This window comes from Phalangium opilio, unplaced genomic scaffold, assembly GCF_054372755.1.
Source record: "Phalangium opilio isolate 3A_F unplaced genomic scaffold, DU_Popi_V2 ptg000039l_1, whole genome shotgun sequence".
NCBI classification, from domain to species: domain Eukaryota; kingdom Metazoa; phylum Arthropoda; class Arachnida; order Opiliones; family Phalangiidae; genus Phalangium; species Phalangium opilio.
Genome location: NW_028324162.1, coordinates 1,052,931 through 1,065,522, shown reverse-complemented (window position 1 = coordinate 1,065,522; position 12,592 = coordinate 1,052,931). Strand labels below are relative to the sequence as shown.

The 12,592-nt window shown below is 38.8% G+C and overlaps 2 protein-coding genes across 2 annotated transcripts in view; one reads left to right on the top strand and one right to left on the bottom strand.

Annotated features, from left to right (window-relative positions):
- The first annotated feature begins 3,718 nt into the window (after positions 1–3,718).
- The window catches only part of LOC149680966 (uncharacterized), a 205,378-nt gene continuing 196,504 nt past the window's right edge, over positions 3,719–12,592 (top strand). The window contains exon 1 of the mRNA XM_089834445.1: positions 3,719–5,115. Within this exon, the coding sequence (XP_089690571.1) occupies positions 4,024–4,896 (873 nt within the window). The 5' untranslated portion in view covers positions 3,719–4,023 and the 3' untranslated portion in view covers positions 4,897–5,115. The remainder of the gene's footprint in view (positions 5,116–12,592) is intronic.
- On the bottom strand, positions 9,942–10,667 carry LOC149680969 (uncharacterized). Its single transcript, XM_089834476.1, has one exon. The coding sequence runs from the start codon at positions 10,665–10,667 to the stop codon at positions 9,942–9,944; it is 726 nt and encodes a 241-aa protein (XP_089690602.1).

The following is a 12,592-nucleotide window of genomic DNA, read 5'->3' as shown; positions in this document are numbered from 1 at the left end:
TCACTTTTGCTCCAACTGCCGCGGCAACCATCTCGCCACGGACCCTTCCTGCCCCCGCTATAAACTGGAGCGGGAAGTTCTTCGAGTCCAACGAGCCGAAAAGTTGTTGAACTGTGGTGGAACACGTTGGAACTCGATAATGTTAAAATCCCATAGACATGTAACATGATTGAGAGTACTAGGCCAAAAAGCGGCGAAAAATGAGTCTCGAAAGGTTAAAGAACAAGACCAAAAGCGGTGGTTATGGTGTAAGCTTATCTATCGTAAGATAAAGTTATCGAAAATTATTCGTATATAAGCTTCCACTATCGGAAAACTAACATATTTGAGTATAAAGGAATCTGAATGATGTGACTAAATAATGCGTTCCAACCCATTTTAGATTGCTCTACTTTTAGCTGCTCTTGTGGCGCTACTAACGAGTGATAAAAAATGCGCTACCAACAACGGGAGAGAGGAATTTTTTTGAACTAGTAGCTTTTTACTACGGTGTTTTGTTAAGATAGCTTTAGTAACATTTGACTGTGTTTCTTCTGGCCATCTGATAGTTTCACGTTACCGCGCATAACATTGTTACAACATTCTTAGAAAGCGGTAGCTCTCTTAGATAAGACTTGATACTGCCTCTAATGTATAAGGGTGGTTTTCTGATTGGCATAAACTTTATTCGTATTGTGTTTGCTCCTTTGAAAGGTGACTTTTTCTGGGTAGGCATATGAAGAAAACTGTTCATCCATTACGTTTGAAATGAAAAATAACAGTTAATGTATGTGCTTTACATTAGTTTCATTAAGATTAATTAAGTTAAATTATTTATTTTTATCATTATGAACACACACTTACGTTGTTTAGGGTATTGGAGTTACGGCGTTTTACCACTGTTAGAGAGACGCAATTTATCCCTTATTTGTATGGTGGACTTACGGCGTTTTTGTCGTGATTCACGCCGTTAGAGGGCTATTAAGCAGGAAAAAACATGGCGTTTGAGGTCTCGGTTAAAACCAAAAATTGGGATTTGAAATTAAACTGGAGGCTTATTAGGTCTGATTTTTTATTATTTTCATAAAGAAATGTCTTTAAACATTACTAGAGCACAAACATTACCAGTTATTAAGCAATCTCGCTAAGCCTCGGTCGAAATAGCGTTATATTGATGTTATATGCAACGTCAACTTCGGTTATTTGGGATAAAAGCCAGACATTACGAATACTTTCGGTAGGTTCAAATAAATTATAAACTAATAAATTATTAATCTTTCTGGTAGATCAATTAATCACTACATTATTATCTGTGAGAGCTGGGACATGTTAATAACCAGTCGAGGTAAATTTTACACCTTAGTGATGAAACCTCCGCTGACTGAACGTTGGAGATAACTTTTCAAGGGTAATAATGACAAACAGAACTGTATAGATTCTTTCTTTTAATAACATATTACATTATAAAAAAACGTCATGGTTTGGACTAAGGCCGAAAAAACAAACGATATGTCTGAGGTTTATCAATAGGCCCTATTACAAAAAATTTTGGTCTTGTCGAACTTGATGAAAGTTTCCAGGAACACGGTCAACTTAGATGCTCGAAAAGTTAGCCGTGCCAGGAAATACGTCATAAATCGGTTGTACATGAAAGCCAACTTCCTAGTTCGCAGGGGCCATCTTCACTTAAGCCTAGGTTAAAAACTATGAAAAGTTGAAAACTGGAAATGGAGTAAGTTTACAATTGAATTTGATACCTTCTTTTCTTATAGTTATTGCTCACATTTTAATAGAATTCTTATTCTTACGTCTGGATCTAAAAAAGTAAAGAGCAAAGCTAAAGCTGTAAATAAGAAATTTAGTGTACCAAAAGGGAACTGGACAAAACAGTTAAAATTTGTACCAAAAACGTTTAATGAAACTGTCATTACCAAGCATCATTGTGATTCTTTAGCTAAAAAACACTTAACACTCGGCTATCGGATGTTTAAAGCACATAAAGTGAATGAAGTATTTATAAACCCAAGAGAAAAAGTTTCAGATGGCTTTAACATATTTATAAAAGCTAAAGTTGAAGCTTCATTTACGATATCATCCAAGTATAATGTGGCAAAAAAGCTGAATGTTAGTGGACAAGTTAACGTAGCCTGGTGTGCTTGTAAAGCAGGTTGTGGTGGTGTGTGTAGACATGTGGGTTCCGTATAATGGTTCATTTTGGACTGTATTAGATCAGATAAAACCTTTATTCCTGACGACTTGCCTTGCACTGAAAAGACTAGAGCTTGGGGTGTCTCTTCTCAAAATAGGAAACTCTCAAGAAGATCTTTTACTGAATTGGATTTTGTGAAGCATACACCTGGCAAAGCTAGCAAAGTTCTGCAAGAAAGGCAACAGAACCAGCAAAACTACAGTGCTTTGGATGACATAGGAACTGGCGAAGATGTCAAGAATATGTCTGCTAGGATTAAGTCACTCACTGAACGATTGAAAGCTGGTAAACGCCGCGAATTGTTTTGCCTTATTCAAGAGGAAAACAATTTTACACCATATCCAAAAACATTAGCTGACCCCGAAACTAATATTACAACCGAATTGGCAATAAATGTAGTTATGAATGCTCGTACTTCACTTCCGATTGCACCCGTAGATATAGAAGACGAAATGAAAGAACTGCTTCGTATATCTATTCTGAAAACACCAGATACCTTGAAATTGACTTTAGATTGTGCAATAAATCTAGAGGTAGAAACTAGAGACCATTCAAATTGCCTCCTATGGAAGAGTGAGCGCAAATTCAGAATCACTGCATCGAAGTTTGGTTTAATTTGCAAACGGCAGAAAGAAGTCAATGACTATTTTCTAAAAACAATTTTTAACGGAGCTGATCTGTCTAAAAATAAATATGTGCGAAAGGGGTTGAAAAACGAAAACATTGCTACAGAAAAGTATGAATTATTGCGTCCAGGAGTGAAAACCTTCGCAGTTGGTTTATGCATTAATCCTTCGTTACCAATGTTGGGAGCATCCCCTGACAGGTTGGTGCTACAAGAAAACGTAGGCTATAGCCTTTTAGAAATCAAGACATTGGCAAAATGTAAGGAACAGTTAATAAGCATCGAAGAAGCTATACAGAAGAAAGAACCAACGAGCAAGTTTTTAAAGGAAGATGAAAACGGAGAAATTTTCTTAGACCCGAACCATAACTTTCATTATCAAATACAAAGTCAGCTTGGGTTTACAGGACTTAAGCGGTGTGATTTACTAGTAGATTGTATAGACGAAAAGCCATTTTGCCAACGTATTAAATTTGATGAGAGGTTCTTTAAAGATAAAATTGTTGAAAAATTGTTAAAATTTTATATTTATCATGGTATCTCATTCCTACAAAAGCTAATGTGATGTTAAAAAAACATTTTTGTCATTTAAAAATGCAATTTTCATATTAAAAGGTCTTGTGATATTTTTAAAAATATAAAAACAGTAAATTTTTATTTCTGAAAATTAAATTTTAACTAAAGAATTTCAGATGATAACTACTCTATTTTTCTGTTTAACAACGCTTCATTGCAAAAGTTTACTAAATAAGTACAAATTTTCCAGGAAAAATTGTTCTTAGTATGTTATATTCCTTGACTCCTCGAATGACTCGTTCTACATGGATTCAAACACTCGCTATCTCCCAGGTATAAGATTCTTCCTCCTCAGAGAGTTGGGCTTTGTTGTTTAGAAAGGTGTTAGAATATCTAATATCTGAACTGAACTGAACCAGACCATAGAGTATCATTCTTGTCTCTTGATATATCAATACTTTTGTACTAAGAAACTAGCTGAGTCAGACTTGTAGTGACAGGACAACTAAGTATAACGAACTCAAATGTCTCCTCTGTAACCCTAACATTTAAATATTATATTAAACAGTTATTCTAGTTTATACGTCTCATTATGTTAATAGACTAAGAATAAGGACATATCAAAACATGGTGTCAGAAGTAGTTTAGTTGTTCTCCTCGATTAAGCCTTTGCTCGCGCTGTCTTCGTGTTTCCATGGCTTCCTCGATTCCGCCGCCAACTCCCGTCTCGCTTTCTGATGGCGATGATTCGGCGAAATGGAAATTCTTTCGTGCTCAATGGGTGAACTATGAAATTGCCACTGGACTTGATACTAATGGTGCTCCCATCCGTGTTGCTACGCTTCTTTCTATTATGGGGGAGGATTGCTTTAAAATCTATCAAAACTTACCTCTAACTGCTGCCCAACAAGCCAATGTTACTGATATCTTGGATGCTATCGAACTTTACTTCGAACCTTTAACGCATGTCATATATGATCGTATGATATTTAACTCAACTAACCAAGAACAGACTGAATCTATAGATCAGTACGTTAACAAATTACGCCGTCTCTCCGACTCGTGTGCTTACACAACCTTTCAAGATGAACTCATACGGGATCGCATAGTCGTTGGTAACAAAAACCCTCGCACTCGCGCACAATTAAGTAAGGAGCGTAATCTCACACTCGCCTCCGCCATTGATATTTGTCGCGCGAATGAACTGGCTGACCGTCAATTTCGTGCACCTGACGCTACAAATGTACTGATACATCGACTAGACAAACAGAAGAAATTCCCTCCTTCAACTAAAGGGCCTTCTACAACTCAACACAATTCGACAATGCTCTCTCGCCCTTGCAACTTCTGCGGTACAATGCACTTGCGTGATCGATTAAAGTGCCCAGCACATGGCAAAACTTGTAATAATTGTGGCGCTGCCAACCACTTTTCTAGCGTCTGTCGCCAGAGTAAATCTGCTAAAGCAAGCAACTTTCCCCGTAACAATACTAAACACAAGAAGCCTCAGCCATCTCATCAAGTTGAACCCGCTTCTGTTGCTACAGCTAGAAACCGATTCGACTGAACGGATTGGGAGGAAGACGCAGAAATATATGCTCTCGAAACTACAAACCAGAAAACAACACCTTCTGCGCGTGGCAAACAATGGTTTGAAACTCTACAAATACTGGGTGACAATGCTGTTACAGACTTGCGTTGCCAATTGGACAATGGTTCCACTTGTAACTGCATTAGAGAAACCGATTACGACGCACTACCTTCAAATAGCAAAACTTTCCGGCAAGTTACAACTGTCCTCAGTTGTTATGATGGGTCTACGATAACGTCGCCAGGTGTCGCTACTTTACACTGTCTTTACAACAACAAAGGTTATGACATAGATTTCCTTGTTGTACCTGGCACTAAACCATCACTTCTCTCTGGTACCACATGCGTTGAACTTGGTCTGATGACCATACATGTACCAAGTACCGATATACACTCGGTCACTCCAGCTACAACACCTCTTCCAAGTCCACTCACTAAACAAAAGCTGTTGGCAGACTATAAAGATGTCTTCGAAGGATTAGGTTGTTTACCAGGCGAATACCACTTGGTGGTAGATAAGGATGTTGAGCCTGTACAACATCGCCCTCGGAATGTGCCAGTAGCATTAAGAGAACCTTTGAAACTGAAACTCGATGAACTTGAAACGATGGGCGTTCTGACCAAGGTGAACGAACCTACAAAATGGATATCCAGCATGGTTCTTGTCCGTAAACGTCTCAAGGCTGACAAGCCACCTACTAACAGTCCACTACCCATTACTCCGCAAGAATTACGGATTTGTTTAGATCCCAAAGATCTCAATCGGGCTTTACAAATAGCCAAATATCCGCTTCCCACTATAGAGGATATACTTCCGCAAGTAAAGAATGCTAAAGTCTTTACTGTACTTGATGCCAAAGATGGGTTCTGGCAGGTGAAACTAGATCAGGAAAGTAGCCTGTTGACGACGTTCTGGACCCCATTTGGCCGCTATCGTTCGCTAAGAATGCCTTTTGGTATTTCATCCGCTCCGGAGGAATATCAACGCCGCCAAGCCGAAGCTCTCGAAGGGCTAGACGGTGTGGCAATAATAGCGGACGATACTATTATTTTTGGTTGTGGCGAAACTATAGAGGCTGCTATAACTGACCATGATCAAAAACTGGTAGCCGTGTTGGAACGTGCCAGAGCAATGAATATGAAAATCAACATCAATAAAATGCGTCTTCGTCTCACAGCAGTACCATACATTGGTCACATTCTTTCATCTTCGGGTGTCTCCCCGGACCCCAAGAAAATACACGCTGTACTTCATATGACTGCTCCGCAGACTGTCCAACAGTTACAAAGTTTTATTGGGTTTACTACCTATCTGGCGAAATTTCTCCCTCGCTTGTCTCACTATCTCGAACCTTTACGACGACTCGTCCATCACGATGTCCCTTGGACTTGGACCACCGACCAGCAACAAGCCTTCGATAACATTCGCAAACTGGTCACTTGCGTTCCGGTTTTGCGCTACTATGATGTTCGGCTTCCGGTCGTCCTACAGTGTGATGCAAGTGACGTCGGTCTTGGCGCTACCCTTCTCCAAGAGGGCCAACCAGTTGCTTTCGCGTCTCGCGCCTTAACCATGACCGAGCGCCGTTATGCTCAAATTGAGAAGGAGTGCCTGGCGATCGTGTTTGGCTGTACCCGTTTCCACCAGTATCTGGGCGGTCGAGACAATATTACTGTTGAAACCGATCACAAACCATTGGAAACCATCTGGAAGAAACCTCTCATGACAGCCCCAAAACGCCTTCAATGCATGATGTTAAAACTGCAGTATTACACTCTCCACGTGCAGTATAAAAAGGGCTCACAGATGTACATAGCAGATTGTCTCTCACGGATCTCAAGCGACGTCCCTCTACCAGACCTCGACCCATATCACGACCATACCATCTACACAACTACATTGCTCCAGAGTATCGACCATGGCGATTATCTTCGAATTAAACTGCCTCTACTTAACCGCATTCGCGAGTCCACCCGAACGGATAACGTTTGCGTCACCCTTCGGACCGCCATACTATCGGGTTGGCCCGACAAGATTACGCGCGCGCCTGTAGCCATTCGCCCGTTTTGGACTTACCGCGACGAATTAACGTACGATAAGGGTTTCCTGTACAAAGGCAACCGTGTCATAATCCCTACCGCTTTGCGAAGTGAAGTATTGACGACTCTACATTCAGTCATGTGGGTATTCAAGCCTGCTTGCGCAAGGCCCGCGATTCCGTTTACTGGCCAGGGATTACTAAAGACGTCACGGACACAGTCGCCACGTGTCTTATTTGCAACAAGTACACTAGCTCTCAACAGCGGGAACCACTCATGACCGTCCCTTTACCAGACTTACCGTGGCAGAAGATCTCAATGGATCTTTTTACCATTGATGCGAACAAACACAAGTATCTCGTGTTAGTCGACTTCTATTCTGATTTCTGGGAAATCGAAGAACTACACACTACGACAGCCGCCGCGGTTATTCTTGCCTGCAAAAAACATTTCGCTCGTTACGGGATCCCAGAGATTGTTATAACCGACAATGGTCCCCCATTTAACAGTTTGGAATTCCGTGAATTTTCGGACCTCTGGGGTTTTACGCATAGAACGTCCTCGCCGTACCATTCTCAAAGTAATGGCAAAGCGGAATCTGCCGTCAAGATCGCGAAAACAATGCTTACCAAATTACAAACCACCAAAGAAGACTTATACCTTGCTCTCCTGGACTGGCGCAATACCCCAACGTATTCCGTCAACACCAGTCCTTCACAACGTCTTATGGCACGCCGTACGCGTTCATTATTACCAATACCGCCTAAACAACTTCGGCCTAACGTGGTCAAACAGGTCAAATCAAAACTAACTGACAAACGCGTCAAAACCAAAGAAACGTACGACCTACACGCTAAACCTTTATGCGACCTATCCGCCACTGAGCCGGTGTGGGTGAAAGTACAACCACAAGAAAAACATTCCACTTGGCGCATGGGCGTAGTAGATACAAAGATCTCGTCACGTTCGTATATTGTTAATGTACAAGGAACCCTATACCGCCGAAATAGAATAGCACTACGTCCAGCCAATAGAGTCTTCCGCGGCCCCTTTCCAGTCTCGGATCCAAGCCACAGGGCTCTCTCCTCTCCGACCACCGAAACATCGTTAGAACGGCTTGACCACACTCTCCCACAAGAGTCGCAAACTGAGTCACGTCCTACTCTTCTCACCAGTAGCCCGACACTAGCCACAGATGCATCCCCTGATGTCACAGCCGCCAGTGACTCACAACAACCTACCTCACAAGAAAATACCTCCCTACAATCTCCTTCACGGCAAACTACTCCTCAGCGTACTAGATCCGGTCGCGTTGTGAAACGTCCGTCCAAACTTAATGATTTTACTAGTGTATAAATATTAACTTGTTCCTAACTCTAAAAAACAACGGGATGTTAGAATATCTAATATCTGAACTGAACTGAACCAGACCATAGAGTATCATTCTTGTCTCTTGATATATCAATACTTTTGTACTAAGAAACTAGCTGAGTCAGACTTGTAGTGACAGGACAACTAAGTATAACGAACTCAAATGTCTCCTCTGTAACCCTAACATCTGGGAGCACGGCAGTGCTCCCAGCCAAGTCGAGCACTGACATCCTTTTCTCGAAGCAACTCGTGGCACTTTTAAGCCCACTGTAACTTCGTGATGGGTACAGGTAAAAGTCTGAAATTTTGCTTGCCGTGAGGACTGTCAATCGTAGCTATAGTTTCCAAATTTCAAGTTCCTACCCTATATACTTTTCGAAATATCGCAGGTGAAATTTACCTTATTTTGTCACTCACTCACTCACTCACCGATCATCAAAATTCTAAGGTACTTCTAGAGGAGATAGAAACTTAAAATTCAGGATTTAGTTTCCATTTATTTTATAAAGCACAGAAAAATTAAAACATCCCGAAATTTTTATAAAATTGTTCTTTAGTTCTTTATTTTAAAACTAGATGGCGCTGCCGTCTTTTCAACAGAAATATTGTGTGTTCTAGATGAAAGGACGTAATGGTTTAAAGTTAACCGAAAGTTAAATATATATTAAAGCTAATAGGAGTAGTAGTTTAAAAGAAATGTGTCGTAACTGATGCTACATTCTTTTATTAGGATATCGCGTACAATCTTTATTGCATATTCTCTGCGGGTCGAAAGGGGTAATTCAACGTAAATATGGACAAACTTTAGCGATTATATTGGCAAACGATGTACCACGAGAGGGTCTTGTTTTAATATAACTACCGAAGTATAACGAGAGGGTCTACAAAAAGAAGTGAGATCCTATGAAAAACATTAACATGTACAAAAATGGGCCAAGCCTCGCTTCGTGCCCTCTCCGCCGTAAAACGTTCTGAGATCCCATGTAGAGCCAAGTCTGCCTTTTGTTCTCATTCAATCGCCAATTGAACAATTATGTTATAAATTAAGTCCTTTTCCTAATTAATAACCAATATTCTTTGACTCTATCATTATTATACATCTTTGTTCGGATCAAAAATATCGTGACTTGGCAAGCGCAGGTGTACATAAGGTTATGCAAAACTCGCCTTATAAACTTGTAAATAGGGTTATGCATAACTCACCTTATAAACTTGTACATATCCCCTCGACCATAAACGATTTAGTGAATATCCCCTCGATTATTTTAAAATCGGCAACGATTTAGTGAATATCCCCTCGACTTCCTTTTAATATTACTTATCTGCGATTGCCAAGTCACGATATTTTTGATCCGAACAAAGATGTATAATAATGATAGAGTCAAAGAATATTGGTTATTAATTAGGAAAAGGACTTAATTTATAACATAATTGTTCAATTGGCGATTGAATGAGAACAAAAGGCAGACTTGGCTCTACATGGGATCTCAGAACGTTTTACGGCGGAGAGGGCACGAAGCGAGGCTTGGCCCATTTTTGTACATGTTAATGTTTTTCATAGGATTTAAATATTATATTAAACAGTTATTCTAGTTTATACGTCTCATTATGTTAATAGACTAAGAATAAGGACATATCAAAACAAAAGGGAGGCATGTTTAATTTTACACCTTTGGCTTTGAGCAAATCTGCTATCAGGAAACCCCGATCGGCCATAACTGAATCTCCAGCTTCAAAAAGTTTCACGACTCCCGAATCTTGGGTTAGTTCAACATCTGACATTTGACCTGGCACTAAGTCAGACACAAAGCTTATGAAACCATTCGGAGTTACACCTATGAGACCTTTAGCCGTATTGTGGGTTTTGTACGAAGACCAACAATCGCTTTGTGTTATGAAATCATTGGGTTTTTGGATGAACAGTTCAGATGCATCCAAAACAATGCGAACGGTAGGAAATTTGGGTTTAAACTCGTCTGGCATGAATCTATCAATAGCTTGTCGCGATGGCCATATATGAAACTGAGTTAAGCGTTTCTCTAACAAGTCTATCCAAGTTGTACAAATATTTGACACAGTACTTTGTGCAATGTGAAAACGATAAGCTAAATCCTCTTCGAGAAGTCCAACCCTTAGCCTACATAGCACTAGGAAAAGTTGATCTTTGAAGTCTATTTGCATCGGGCGTCCGATACTTTTACCTTGACCCCTTTCAAATTTCCTTTTATAGCCCTTGGCTCCGTTATACAATTTTAAGTCTTTTAAAGCAGGTTCAACTAGGGCATACAAATCTTCAAAGACCTCTGTACCACTGCATCCAGTGTAGAACTGTAACATTGCGGGAGAATCAGATACTTTCTTTAAGGAAAATCTTTATTTCTCTTTTAACTTCTGTTCTAAAAGATTAATGTTGTTTTTATAAGCTGAACTATTAACTCTGACTTCTTTGCAGTTTTGTAAAATACTTTTAAATTTCACATTTTCCTCAAGCAGCACTTTGTTCAATGATTTTAGTTTTTCATTTTCGTTGCGTAGATTTTCAATAAGAAGTTCATTTTCTTGGAGTCTTTTTATAGTTTGAGCTAGTGACATTTCTAGGTCAAGAGAGTAGTTATGATCTTAAAAATACATAAAAATTAAACTAATCAAGTAGTTAAGATTTTAAAAGGGTAAGCGTCACTTACCACTCTTGCTATTTAAATGGTTTTCTTCGACAGGCTCTGGCTGCTTATCATTCGTAATCAAGTCATTAGAAATAGTTACTTCTACTACTCCAAATTCATTAGATAATTCAGAATTCATGAAATGCTTTGGGAATTTATCAAAATACTGCCTGCGGCCACATTTATTATTAAAATGATGCCCACAAACTCTTTGATGCTTTAAACCAATAGGTTTTCTACTTGAAAATAACGACGGTCCTTTTTCAATAGTTTTAACATGTTCCAAAGTATTTTTTTCTATTATCTCGGTCCACTTTTTCTGAAGTATTTCATCCTTGGGAAACGGACTAAAGCTAACGCTTGGATTTCGAACTGATGTTGACTTACAGCCGGGCACACAACACCGAACTCCAACCATTTTATACTTGATATAAATTTTTAAAATATTAATAAAATATAAGATAGTTAAGTCCTAAACCTAACTTTCCCTCTTACAGTCTCAGATAACAGTACAAGCTAACCAAGGCTTAGTATATATTTATGAAATTTCCAACCGAAAAATGAGAATAATATGGTTTTTATATGTGTAAACAGTCTCCCTGGTATAAACTAGTACTAAAACATGACGCAAATCTAAACTAAAAGAGTGTACGCGGTAGCCGATAAACCAAACAACAGGAATTTTGGAAACACGTGACTATTTTTAATTTTCCTACCGTTTGATGACGCTCAAATCTTATATAAAAGAAATTTTTCCCAGGAGACCTCGCAATTTATAATAAGGCCTATTGAGTCCTTTGCAAAGCGATGAAATTTTCCATGTGGATTAGTATCAAGTTCGGTTATTCCAATGTCTGTCTTGTATCTTGTTGCTAAAACATGTGCTATATTTATCTTTTTGATAAAAGTAACATATTTCTCGTTTCTTAATTACAACAGCCTTCTTTCCTGCAAGACGTCCTTTAGTTATAACAACTATAATATTTGGCTTGAAAAGCATTTGAAGGGATAAATTTTTTATCGGAATTTCTAGAAGTAAGAAGCAAATGGAAATAGTTTATTCTTATAATTTAAACTAAAATAGACAATAGTTTACACTTGTTTCCAGAAATTTTATTTCGGATTAGCTCAGTAGTGCCTACGATATGCTGCTAATAAAACTAAATTTTTAAGAATGTGCAATAAAGATGTATGAAACAGATTATCTCATGTCCTGAAGCTGACAAATTGTTTAATATTCGTTATATGAATAAAATGAGCTACATACTAAAGTCTTAAGTATGACACATGAGGGGTTTTGATCAATGAATTCCGGGCAATTTTTTAAAAGGTTGCAAATGTTCCCATGCCATTTCTTCCAATTTGTCTTATTAGGACGAGGTTTGGGTTATTTTTAAGCACCAAATATTTTAATTTAGATTAATTTTCTGTTCTATGGCATATTCACTATTTTTAAATTGTACATTGTAAATCGGAGGTTGCACTAAATCTCAGATTTAAGAGACAAAACAAGTTGCAAGTATTTTGTAAAGAAATTTACTTTTATTTCAGAACATTATTTTTTAGGAAGTTAACTTTTAGTTTGTAAAATATCACATT

Coding starts and splice junctions, on each gene's coding strand:
- LOC149680969 (XM_089834476.1), bottom strand. CDS start 10,667: ATGTTACAGTTCTACACTGGATGCAGTGGTACAGAGGTCTTTGAAGAT.